This window comes from Jaculus jaculus, chromosome 1 (genome assembly GCF_020740685.1).
Source record: "Jaculus jaculus isolate mJacJac1 chromosome 1, mJacJac1.mat.Y.cur, whole genome shotgun sequence".
Taxonomy (NCBI): Eukaryota; Metazoa; Chordata; class Mammalia; order Rodentia; family Dipodidae; genus Jaculus; species Jaculus jaculus.
The window spans coordinates 34,748,359-34,761,146 of record NC_059102.1 but is presented as its reverse complement, the minus strand read 5'-3'; the positions used below and the strand labels follow the sequence as shown (position 1 = coordinate 34,761,146).

The 12,788-nt window shown below is 44.8% G+C and overlaps 1 protein-coding gene across 2 annotated transcripts in view; it reads left to right on the top strand.

The window, feature by feature from the left end:
• Wnt8b (Wnt family member 8B) overlaps positions 1-11,459 on the top strand; it is a 31,653-nt gene extending 20,194 nt beyond the window's left edge. Inside the window, exons 1-6 of one of the 2 annotated variants that reach the window (XM_004659449.3) lie at positions 2,696-2,712; positions 6,917-6,950; positions 7,673-7,811; positions 8,574-8,699; positions 9,463-9,605; positions 9,701-11,459. In XM_004659449.3, the coding sequence (XP_004659506.1) occupies positions 6,936-6,950; positions 7,673-7,811; positions 8,574-8,699; positions 9,463-9,605; positions 9,701-10,246 (969 nt within the window). In that variant the 5' untranslated portion in view covers positions 2,696-2,712; positions 6,917-6,935 and the 3' untranslated portion in view covers positions 10,247-11,459. Of the gene's footprint in view, positions 1-2,695; positions 2,713-6,916; positions 6,951-7,672; positions 7,812-8,573; positions 8,700-9,462; positions 9,606-9,700 lie in introns of those variants that run through there. The other variant, XM_045139196.1, reaches the window with a different exon arrangement.
• The last annotated feature ends 1,329 nt before the right edge of the window (positions 11,460-12,788 follow it).

The window sequence follows — 12,788 nt, the reverse complement described above, 5'->3', positions numbered from 1 at the left end:
ATAGTTGGATATGCAAGTCTAAGAGGTTAAGCAAAGGTCTGAAGGTGGTTGGGGAAGATTCAGGAAGGTACAACCCCTTTGAATGGCACCAATCTGGATAATATTACCACCTACTGTGCATCCTCATGGGAAATGGAAAGCTGCATCTCTGTAAGTATTCAGGCTGTATCATGTTCCATTGTGGTGAAGCCACAATGTATTAATGTATTAACTAAATATTCTTTTTTTTTCCTTTTTTGGTTTTTCCAGGTAGGGTTTCACTGTACTCCAGGCTGACCTGGAATTCACTGTGTAAACTCAGGGTGGCCTTGAACTCATGCAGATCCTCTTACCTCCGCCTCCCGAGTGCTGGGATTAAAGGCATGTGCCACCATGCCCAGAAAAATTCTCTCTTATGACTGCTAGTAGCATTTTTCATTCAAGCATGTGACTGCCTAGGTGGCACCTGTAAAGACACTTAAATGCCTACCTCTGCCTCCCAACCTTACAGACGTGTGCCACCATGCCTGGCTCTCCTGCACCAGTCTTTAAGAATAACCCACAAGGGCTTTGACAATTATAAACTCATCACCTGAATTTCTTTTGGAGTTTTGCTGGTACTACTACTCCCAGTAGAACTGATCTTCCTCTTTTTTTTATTTTTTTTATTTTTTTTATTTTTTTTATTTTTTTCTAGGTAGGGTCTTGTTCTAGCCCAGGCTGACCTGGAATTCACTATGTAGTCTCAGACCAATCTTGGTTGTTTGTTTTTAAAAAGAGAGGTGGTGGAAAGACTATAAGAGCCCAAGGATGGGAGTAGTGCTTTGGAAGGAACACTGTCTTTAAGACACAAAGTTACAGTTGTATTCATGATCTTCCTTTTTAAACATACATACATATATATATCTGGGATAGAGAGATGGCATAGCAGTTAAGGCATTTGCCTGCAAAAGCAAAGGACCCCAGTTTGATTTCCCAGGACCCACGTAAGCCAAATGCACAAGAGGGTGCATGGGTCTGAAGTTCGTTTGCAGTGGCTGGAGGCCCTGGCGCACCCATTCTCTCTCAAATAAATAAACAGAAATTTAAAAACTAAAAAACAATTTTTTAAAAATTGTATTTATGAGAGAGAGAGAATGAATATGGGTGTAACAAGGCTTCTTGCAGCTGCAAGTGAACTCCAGATGCATGTACCACTTTGTGGATCTGGCTTTACACAGTACTGGAGAATCAAACTTGGGCCAGCATGCTTTACTAGCAAATGCCTTTAACTGCTGAGCTATCTCTCTGGCCCAGAACAGAGCTTCTTGCAGCTGACTTAGTTCTGTCTAGTAGAGACATTAGTTTTACTGGATTCTATATATTCCTGACTTTTATTTTTCAAAATCTTCATCTTCTTATAATGGAAACCTTCTAGTTTGTTAATAGTGCTTCTTACAGCCCACATTTTAGATGTTATGTTTTACATGAAGAAAGTCCACCAAGCCCTTTTGACCTCCAACAGAAGAGTGAGTTTACTGTTTAATTTCAAACCCCTTTTCTTTTCTTTTAAGTTTAGGTGTGCAGGTACACGCATGCTCGCACCAGGGCCTCTTGTCACTATAGATAAACGCCAGATGGTGGTACCACTTTTGTGTCAGGCTTACATGAGCAGTTTGGGAATTGAATCCAGACCAGCAGGTTTTGTAAACAAGCACCTTCAACCACTGAGTTATCTTCCCAGTCCCTCCTATCCCCTTCCATATATCCAACATCTGATCAGTCTTCAGAATTTCAAGGGCACACCAGCTTTCATGGTACGGAACATACTGGTTCCCACATTACTTCCTTATCATGGAAAATAATGAAAGAGTATAATATATAATAATATATTTTGGCTAATATCAATGTCTATTCCAAAGTCATTTTTCAACATTGCAGATCACATGTGCATTTAACTTTTTTTTTTTGCTTTGTTTTGTTTTGATTTGTTTTCGAGGTAGGGTCTCACTCTAGCCCAAGCTGACCTGGAATTCACTATGTTGTCTCAGGGTGGGCTCAAACTCATGGCAATCTTCCTACCTCTGCCTCCTGAGTGCTGGAATTAAAGGCGTGTGCCACCATACCCAGCTAGCTTTTTATGTAACTATGAATTTGCAAAAGTTGCCAAGTTGTCAGAGTTAGACCCATGTGCCCTGTCCACTCTGTTAATATCTTACAACTCTTGAATAATTATAGAACTTATTTAGACTTTATCACTTTTACCCATACTTCTAGGCTCATGGATTCCTCTGTGTGTGTGTGTGTGTGTGTGTGTGTGTGTGTGTGTGTGTGTGTGTGTTATAGTTTTTTTTAATGTGAGAGAGCAAGAGAGAATTGGCATGCCAGGGCCTCCAGCCACTGAAATTGAACTCCAGACACATGCACCCCTTTGTGTGCATGTGTGACCATGCATGCTTGTGTCGCTTTGTGTATCTGACTTACACAGGATCTGGAGAGTCAAACATGAGGCTTCGTAGGTACCTTAACTGCTAAGCCATCTCTCCTGCCTGTGTGTGTTATAGTTTGATGCAATCTTCCCACAGGTACACCTTGTATAACAACTACTATAGGTAAAACACTTAAACTTATCATCACCAAGACCTATTCATACTTTTATTTTATTTATTTATTGGTTTTTTAAAGTAGGGTCTCACTCTAGCCCAGGCTGATCTGGAATTCACTGGGTAGTCTCAGGGTGGCCTTGAACTCATGGTGATCCTCCTACCTCTGCCTCCCAAGGGCTGGGATTAAAGGTGTGTACCACCAAGTCTGGATACGTTTTTATTTTTGAATGCTGTACTTCAAACTAACTCAAAAAATTTTTATTCTTCCATAAATACAATTAATTTCTACCTGCAATTATTTCTAAGGTAAAAATTAAGTCAGCGAGAGACAGGTGGGAACTGGAGCTAAGGAACACCACCATTCTGTGTGCAGGACTGGCGGGCAAGTCTCCAGCCATCGGGAACAGGTGTAGCTAGGAGGCCTTCTCCATGAAGGCCCTGTTGGTACACCAAGCTCAGTGTAGGAGTCATTGCTGTAATAGGGTAATAGGGATCGTCAGTAATGTGCTGTTTCTGTGGATCAGAGCACCCAAGTAGCTCAATTGTAGTTTTGCAGTCTTGTTTTGTTATTTTTATTTTTCGGTGTTCTTTTAGAGAGAATGTGAGAGAGACATGGAGAGAGAGAGAGACAGAGAGAATTGTCATACCAGGACCTCAGCCACTGCTTTGCAGTTTTTAACTTGATTACTTTTTCTATTCAGATCTTTCAGATTGCTTTCAGCCATACATAGTCCAAAATCGTCATTCATGTTGTTCTTTCTTTTTAATTGTTGTTCATTTTTATTTACTTATTTGAGAGCGACAGAGAAAGAGGCAGATAGAAAGAGAATGGGTGCACCAGGGCCTCCAGTCACTGCAAATGAACTCCAGATGCATGCACCTCTTGTGCATCTGGCTAACGTGGGTCCTGGGGAATGGAGCCTCAAACCTGGGTCCTTAGGCTTCAGGCAAGCGCTTAACCACTAAGCCATCTCTCCAGCCCTAGTGTTATTCGTAATAGCACATTCATCTTCCCATCCCAAACTCCTGGAGACCACTAATCTGTTCTTAGTTCTGTAATTATGTCCTTTGCCATTGTCGCATAGATGTCACCCTTTTGGGGGTTAAGCCTCAGGCCTTACATATGCTTGGTAAGTGCTTGACCACTAAACTATATTTCCAGACCTCTTCTTTTGTTTTGTTTTTGAGACAGAATCTCAATAAGTTGTCAAGGATGATCTTTAACTTTCACCATATCCCACGCAGGCCTTGAATGCAAATCGGAAAAGTGGCCTGAGGCTTCAGCCTCCTAAGTAGCAGGAATTTTAGATAGACCTGTACCGTCAGACCTGGCTGTATGGACCCTTTTGAGAATGACTTGAATCATTGTCTAATTTCCTTAGTGCTGGTATGAGTATGCCAGTTTTAGTATTTCATTTTTGGGTTTTTATACTTAGTGACTTTTGTTCTTATTGGGAATTTTTTGTTGTTTTGTACAGTGTTAAGAATTAAACTCAAAGACTTTGTGTATGCTAAGCAAGGCTACATTTTTTTGTGTTATTTTTATGTTGTTTTCATGTTCTCTGGTCTCTTGCTGTGTAGCTGAGTCTGGCCTCGAACTCCTGATCCTCCTGCCTTTACTTCCCAAGAACTAGAATTACAGGTGTGTGCCACCACACCAGGCAAGGCCATAGATGTTTTTCATGCTACTTACACTAAATAGTTTTCAATTTGGGACTTTTATGAACAAAGCAGCTATGAGCACAAAAATGCGAATTTCTAAGCCAGGAGTGGTGACGCACGCCTTTAATCCCAGCATCGGGAGGCAGAGGAAGGAGGATTGCTCTGAGTTCAAGGCCACCCTGAGACTACATAGTGAATTCCAGGTCAGCCTGGGCTAGAGTGAGACCCTACTTTGAAATACCAAAAAAAAAAAAAAAAAAAGCAAATTTCTGGTTTGGAGCTATGGCTCAATGGTTAAAGAATACAAGTTAAAAATAAGCCTCCTTTATCTAGGATAAATACCCAAAAGTACAACCAATAGATTATATGACAAGTCCCATTTTTAGTTGGTTTTCTTCATGTATATGTGTGTTTATATGGATGTGGGTAAATGTGTGTGGGGACGTGTGTGTATGTATATGTGCGGATGCCAGAAGTCAACCTCAGGTGTCATTCCTCAGGCATGCCATTCACCTCATTTTTTGTTGTTTTGTTTGTTTGGTTTTCAAAGTTGGGTCTCACTCTAGCCCAGGCTGACCTGGAATTCACTATGTTGCCTCAGGGTGGCCTCAATCTCACTGAGATCATCCTACCACTGCCTTCCAAGTGCTGGAATTAAAGTCATGAGCCACCACAGCCAGCTCACCTCAGTTTTAAAACTTTTTTCCTTTTTAAAAAATTTTTATTTATCTATTTATATTTATTTATTTGGAAGTGACAGACAGAGAGAGAAAAAGACAGAGATAGAGAAAGAATGGGCACGCCAGGACCTCTAGCCACTACAAACGAACTCCAGATGCACATGATGGTTTTATTAAATACTTACTCTCATGGGGAGGGGATATGATGGAGAATGGAATTTCAAAGGGGAAAGTGAGGGGGGGGATATTACCATGGGATATTTTTTATAATCATGGAAAATGTTAATAAAAATTGAGGAAAAAAATGCTTACTCTCTCAAGCATGATTAACTCTATTTTGTACACAGAGGATCTGAGATTATACAAAAAATAAGAAGCTAGCTCTATGTTTAAGCTCACCAGCTAATAAATGAATGAAGTAGAATTTGAATCCAGGTCATCTGACGTTAGAAGGATGCCTCTTTTACCAGGAAGACGTAAACAGTGAAATATCTGGGATTTGTCATAATTAAGTCTCCAAATAAAAGCTGAATCTACAGATTTTTTTTTTCTTTTTAAAAACTGAAAATAGATAGCTGGGCATAGTGGTGCACACCTTGAATAGTGGTGCACACCTTGAATAGTGGTGCACACCTTGAATAGTGGTGCACACCTTGAATTCCAGCACTTAGGAGGCAGAAGTAAGAGGATAGCTGTGAGTTAAGGCTACCTTGAGACTGCATAGTGAATTCCAGGCCAGCCTGGACTACAGTGAAACCCTACTTTGAAAAACAAAAATAAATAAATAACTGAAAATAGGGTTCTGAAATGGCTAAGAGCATTTAAATTTTTATTTCAATTTTGAAAATATTTTTATTATGAGAGAGAGTGAGTGTGGGCACAGCAGGACCTCTTGCCACTGTAAATGAACTCCAGATACATGTGTCACTTTGTACCTCTGGCTATATGTTGGTATTGGAGAACTGAACCCAGGCCATTTGCCTCCAGTGAACCCCTACTTTCCCCCTATTACTTTCTCTTTTTAAAAAACTGTTTGGGGGCTGGAGGAATGGCTTATGGTTAAGGCATTGGTTAAGGTTCCATTCCCCAGGACCCACATTAGCCAGATGCACAAGGGGGTGCATGCATATGGAGCTCATTTGCAGTGGCTGGAGGCCCTGGCGTGACCATTCTCTCTCTCTTTCTCCCTCCCTCTCTCTCTCCCTTACTCCTTCTCTGTCAAATAAATAAATAAATAAATATATGATATTTTAAAAAACTGGTTTGACAACTTCCATAAATATTAACAATACCCCCTCCCACCACCTTCCCTATTCCCCTTTCCCAATTCTCTATTTTTTTTTTTTTTTGTTTGTTTGTTTGGAGAGATTGCCCTTCTCCAGCATCTACAACAACCTGCAGATCAATTTTTTAAATTTTTAATTATTTATTTTCTAATTTTTGTGTCTGTGTGGGTGTGCATGTGCCAAGACATGCAAGTGGAGGTCAGAGGTCAACTTTCAGGTTGGTCCTTTCCTAGGAACCTCGTTTGAGGCAGGGTTTCTTGTTCTGGATTCTTGCTCGGCTATTCTTTGCTGGGCTTGCCTCAAGCTTCCAGGAAAATTCTCCTGTCTCTGCCTCCCATCTCTCCATTGCCATCAATACCAGCATGCTGGGATTACAAAAGCCTGCCACAGTTTCTGGCCTTTTATGTGGGGCATTGAGGATTAAATTAAGATGCTCCAGTTTGAGTGGGGAACACTTTATCCACTGAGCCTCTCTCCAGCCCTAGACTTTAAACTTTCTGTGGTATTAGAAATTATAACTGACTTTTAAAATCCTATGATATTGTATCATATTTTTTTTACTAGGTTAGTTATCTTTATTGGGTTTGTCATGCATAAAGTTTCCTTTACTTCTATGCTTCTAGTGATATTGTAAAGGAATCTTTGTGACTCTTAGAAGCAGAAATCAATTGCTGTCCATCCATTGTAATCTGTTTTAGTTTTAGGTTTTTTTTCTTTCTTCTAGGTCAGTGAACAATTTTCTGATGACTGGTCCAAAGGTAAGGGAAAATTCCTTTGATTAACTTGCATGTCACTGATCTTAACTTGCCGACTAAAGATGGTATATGCCAATTTCATTATATCCACATCTTTCATTATGCTTTCATTATTTGTATATCACAGATAGAAAATCTGAGCAAAAGAAAGAACTTGGATCAGCTCCAAAACCACTCAGCAAGCTAATGTCTGAGCCCAAATAATAACTCAGGAGTATTAACTCTGAATTTATGAGCAGAATTTCAGAGTCAGAAGTCCCCAGCCTTTCCCAAATGCCACACTGCAGTTCCCCAGCCTTCTTAGTGCTGGATCACATTGCATGGAAAGGGTTTCCAGATATAAAATCCTATTTCCTCAAAAATAATGGGGTGAGGACAACTGAAATTTCAAGAATCTTGTGATTCAGACTCATTTTGGAGAGGTAGTTTGCATAATGAATAAACGCAGGTGGGAACTCAAGCCTGATAAGACTGAATTTACTTCCTACTTTTGCCATTTGCTAAGTCTTGAGCCTTTAAAATACTTTACTTCCCCAGTCTGAGCCTCAGTTTCCTAGCCTATGGAATGGTCCCTCTTTTCAATGTTACTTGCAGAATTAAATGAGATAGTGCCTCTTGAGTCATTATTTTACAGGATGGGAGAGCAAGCAGGAATACAGGTATGTGACCAGCACTAGGCAATGCCTCCTTAGTTCACACTAAATTTTGACCTCATAACCCTTTAGGCTTACCTGATCTACTCTAGCAGTGTGGCCGCTGGTGCCCAGAGTGGTATTGAAGAATGTAAATATCAGTTTGCCTGGGACCGCTGGAACTGCCCTGAGAGAGCCTTGCAGCTATCCAGCCACAGTGGACTCCGCAGTGGTAAGGAAAGCTTTCGCCACAGCTCCACAAGCCACCTGGTCATGGGTTAGAACCTTAGGGAGGTCCCATTTCTGCTCCATAACTTAATTTTCACTAGTCTCTTCTCTTGTGACAGACCCCCTCCTGAGATCTTTTTTCCTTCTCTACTTCTTTTTTGCTACCTGCAGAGTTGGTTTTTCTTTCTTTCACAACACTCATTACACCACAGATGGACCTTGTCTTACCACCAATTCTATAGTGCCCTTGACTGCCCACTTGGCTTAAGGTTTCTTCACCATACACGTTACACAAGGTGGTTTGCTCAGGGTCATAATTCCTCTTGTTGCTTAGCCCCGTCCTTTGGCAGACTCAGCAGAGTTAGTGGGCAACTGGAGACCCGATTCCACAGAGAAGATAACAGTCTGGATGAAAGAGCTCCCTGTCAGCCACGCTGTTTAGGCCTAACCGCACGCTCCCCAGGCTTCCGTGCTGCCAAAGGAAGTGATCCATCTCCCCCATTTCTTCCTAAGGCTCTTCCCCTTAAATCCTTTGTAGCCATATATGTCACCAATAGTCTAGCCACCTACTCATAAAATGAAAAGATGGGAGGGCAGAACAATAGGGCCGAGGCCCGTTATGGTACACACTACATTACAAAGGAGGAATGAATGGGCTACAGCTGGGAAGGGTGGGTATAATGACGGCATTAAAGGAAAGTAGAACTGACATTTCTTTGGACTGCAACTTCTGCCTCTAACTCTCAGGGTCTTTAATTCCTGCCAGCTAACAGGGAGACAGCATTTGTGCATGCCATCAGCTCCGCCGGAGTCATGTACACCCTGACTAGAAACTGCAGCCTTGGAGATTTTGACAACTGTGGCTGTGACGACTCCCGAAATGGGCAGCTGGGTGAGTGAGATGTGGGGGTGACCGCCGGCTCAATGTAGTTTGACCCTCCCCTCTCCCACTGCTTCATTTCCTGACATTAAACATAAACATAATGACAATGGAATGGCATGTCCTACAGGTTCAACCACTGGGCTCCTCTCAGGCATGGAGGGACTTCCTTCCATGGTGTCCTTCCCATTCTTTGCCTCCAATTTCCAGTTTACTTGTTCCATATTCTTCTCCTCCTCCTCTTGTTTCTTTGTTTGTTTTCAAGGTAGGGTCTTGCTCTAGTCCAGGCTGACCTGGAATTCACTATGTATTCCCAGGGTCGCCTCGAACTCATAGAGATCCTCCTACCTCTGCCTCCTGAGTGTTGGGGGAATTCAAGACATGTGCCACCACGCCCCGCCCCTCTTCTTTACATGACGGTTAAATTTCACTAGCTTTTCGCACCATTTTGCCCCATTCGGACCTCAATAGCCCGCTGGATACGTGCCTCTGTGCCTCTAAGTCGAGGCAGAGGAGCACACCTGTGGAGAATCCACGAGGCAACTAGTTACGTCACGAAGGCCTGGCTAGGGGATTGGCTCAGGCTGGGAGCGCCCACAAAGGTGGCAAAAACAAATCTTCTGAAACTAATCCTGAAACAGGGCACTCACCCCTTAATCCTTTCCTATCCCAGATCGCTTTCCTGCCACCTCCCAGTCCAACTCAATTAGAAACAGCAGTCCCGGAAGCCGGAGCCTGCCTGCTCAGTGACCCTTCCTGCCTCTGCACTTTTCAGGGGGCCAAGGCTGGCTGTGGGGAGGCTGCAGTGACAACGTGGGCTTCGGAGAGGCGATTTCCAAGCAGTTTGTGGATGCCCTAGAGACGGGGCAGGATGCCCGGGCAGCCATGAATCTGCACAACAACGAGGCCGGCCGCAAGGTAAGTCCGCAGCCCCCAGGGTGCGCGCCGGGAAGGCCTACCCTGCAGGGGGAGGACGAGCTGCGCGGGGCGTCTCACCGGCGCTCTCCCCGCAGGCCGTGAAGGGCACCATGAAACGCACGTGCAAGTGCCACGGCGTGTCCGGCAGCTGCACCACCCAGACCTGCTGGCTGCAGCTGCCGGAGTTCCGGGAGGTGGGCGCGCACCTGAAGGAGAAGTACCACGCGGCTCTCAAGGTGGACCTGCTGCAGGGTGCGGGCAACAGTGCGGCGGGCCGCGGCGCCATCGCCGACACCTTCCGCTCCATCTCCACGCGCGAGCTGGTGCACCTGGAGGACTCCCCGGATTACTGCCTGGAGAACAAGACTCTCGGCCTGCTGGGCACCGAAGGCCGCGAGTGTCTGCGGCGCGGACGGGCCCTGGGCCGCTGGGAGCGCCGCAGCTGCCGCCGGCTGTGCGGGGACTGCGGGCTGGCGGTGGAGGAACGCCGGGCCGAGACCGTGTCCAGCTGCAACTGCAAGTTCCACTGGTGCTGCGCGGTGCGCTGTGAGCAGTGCCGCCGGCGGGTCACCAAGTACTTCTGCAGCCGCGCCGACCGGCCGCGGAGGGGCGCTGCGCACAAACCTGGGAGAAAAGCCTAGGGGCACCTCTCCTGCCTCCTTCCCCGTCCTTGGCTTCGTTTAGAAACCCCAGTAATAGAGGAACCCAGGTAATGGGGATTCCGCACTACGTAGCCCAGAGATCTTGACCGGGAGACTGCAGTCTTCGCAACTTGCCACGATGAACATGGTTTTCTGGATTCCTCTGCGCTCCATAGTCCTTGCAGCCCATACTTAGATCTGAGAACTGTTCTGAAACTCTGCACTGTTGATCTTCCTGAGAAAAACACAACAGGCGATCCAACACCCCCCCCCACCTCCTAGCTACCCTATCAGGCGTAGGAAAAGACCTCCTTGAGACATGCAGAACCCAGGTAAATTTAGAGAGCCATGCCCTTTCTCTTTTGCCCATGGTCTCCACCACAGCTGCCTCTCCCTCCCTGTTGCAGAGTGCTGTCCACACTGACTGCTCAGGAATTTGACCCTTTTCCCTTCTCTTCTCCTTTCCCAAACTGCCCTGTGAAGAAGCTCTGCGGAAACTCGGCGGGGAACAAACACACCTTTGGGGTTGGTTCCTAGAGGCACAGGGTGAGTGTGAGGGAAGAAGTAGCTGCTCGAACACCAAATAAGCTCTTATTCCTTGTGACACCATGTCATGAACAGTGTGGCAAGAACTTCCTAAACAATCACCCTGATTTTACATATTTCACATACATTCCCCCAGACACATATACTCAAGAGGTATAATAGTGCTGGAAGGGCAGATTAACCTGTCATTTTCTTCCCTTGAAAGCTACTTTCTCCCTTCTTGTAGCAACCAACTTCATCTTTTTCCTTCCCCCAAAGGAGTTTTGCTCCCCTAAGCCAAGAGTGAGGTAAATCAAGCCAATTTCCCAGTCTGTACCTCTAAAAGCAGGTAGGAAGTGGGGGGGGGGGCAGCTTTTCTTTCACTTGCCTGGTTCTCATACAGGGAGGTTCAGGGCATTGGTGCCTTCCTTCAATAGGTAAACTTCCTGCACTGAAATTGTTGGGAATGGGAATTTCAGTGCTTTGAATTGTTAATTTATTTACTGAGTGCTCATTTTCCAGGCACTGAACTTATTTTGAGGATAATGAAGGGAGAGTGGTATGGAAATAGAACCTCTAGGCCCTGTCTACTCTCCCACCTTGCCAGGATACCATCCTCTTTATAGCCTTGCTTCCCTGATGGCCTCAATAGGTAGCATGACTTGGCAGAGTTTAATCATCCACTACATAAACTTTCCACTAATGCATTCATTCTGAAGCCAATTTTTTTTTTTTTTTTCTGCTTTTGGTGCCTGAGTCTTCTGGTTCCATTCTCCAAGAGGGGCAGTTCAGCAGAGACTTGTTTATGAAGTGGCGCTGGGGGGGGGGGAAGAGGGGGGAGCCCATGCCTGACAGATGCTCTGCAGCTGAGTTTGGCAGTTGCTTCCTTGCCCTGGGCTGTACTGGTCTGGAGTAGAGCTGGCCAAATTCGAGACAATCTCATTCCTCTTCTTCCAAAGTGCAAAGGTCACAAAAGACAAGGCTCCAGGGCCCAGCCTGGAAAAGTAGAAGTGCTCTAATATTTCAGATAGTGGCTAAGTCAGACCCCCATAATCACTCACTTGGGAGAGGTTCTTCCCTGCAAGGTTTCTGAGTGCTTTACTTCCAGCTCTATAGGCATCAGATCCTTGCTTTTCCCCCAGCTCTTATCTGTGCCTCCTTCCTAATCAAGCAGCAGCATGTGGTAACCTAGCTGTCCCACTTGGCAGGGTTACTTGTTGGAGTACAGGAAGACAATATGACAAGGCAGTAAGAAAAAGTGAAAGAACAATGGTAGAAAGTAAAATTCCTTTTTCCAGAAGGTCTCTCAGTATAAAAGTAGAACTACTGTGCTTCATCTCTTCTTAAGACAAGGCCTCATATAGCTTAGGTCAGTCTTGAACTCCTGATCTTCTTGCCTCAGCCTCCTGAGTGCTGGGATAACAGGCATGAACCACCATGCTTTACATCTGATAACACCAAGTCAGACTCTAAATAAGTTATACTGCCAGAAAGTTCTTTCTTAGGTTGTTTTGTATTTCCAAGTGGATATTACTGACACTAGATATACTCCTATCTGTTGGGGGGGGGGGGGAAGCACTGTTGAAATATATTTTTCTTCCCCTTTGCATTATTCATTCATGTATTTGTTCATTCAATAAACACCAGAGGGGAGACACAGTGAACAACACACCAACATCCCTGAGCTCCTGGGTTGTCTTATACTCAGTCATCAGGACCTTTTGGACAACTCCAGAATTGTTGGCTGGGGAGATGAGACACCTTTGAGATCAGCTAGCCAAACCTTTTGCATTTGTTTCACAGATTTGAACTGATGCTGGGGGGGGGGGGGGAAGACAGGCTTGTAAGTTACTGTGTGGGTGAGCACAGGCGCCCAGGCTCCTTCCCTCCTCTTGTGTGCTCTCTGGGAGCCCATTTGTCTGAGTGTTCGGACAGAAGTGGAGGGAGGTCCTGAGAAGTGACAAGAACACTCGATGGGGTGGGCAAAACACTGTCTCCTTCCTGTCCCTGGTCTGTA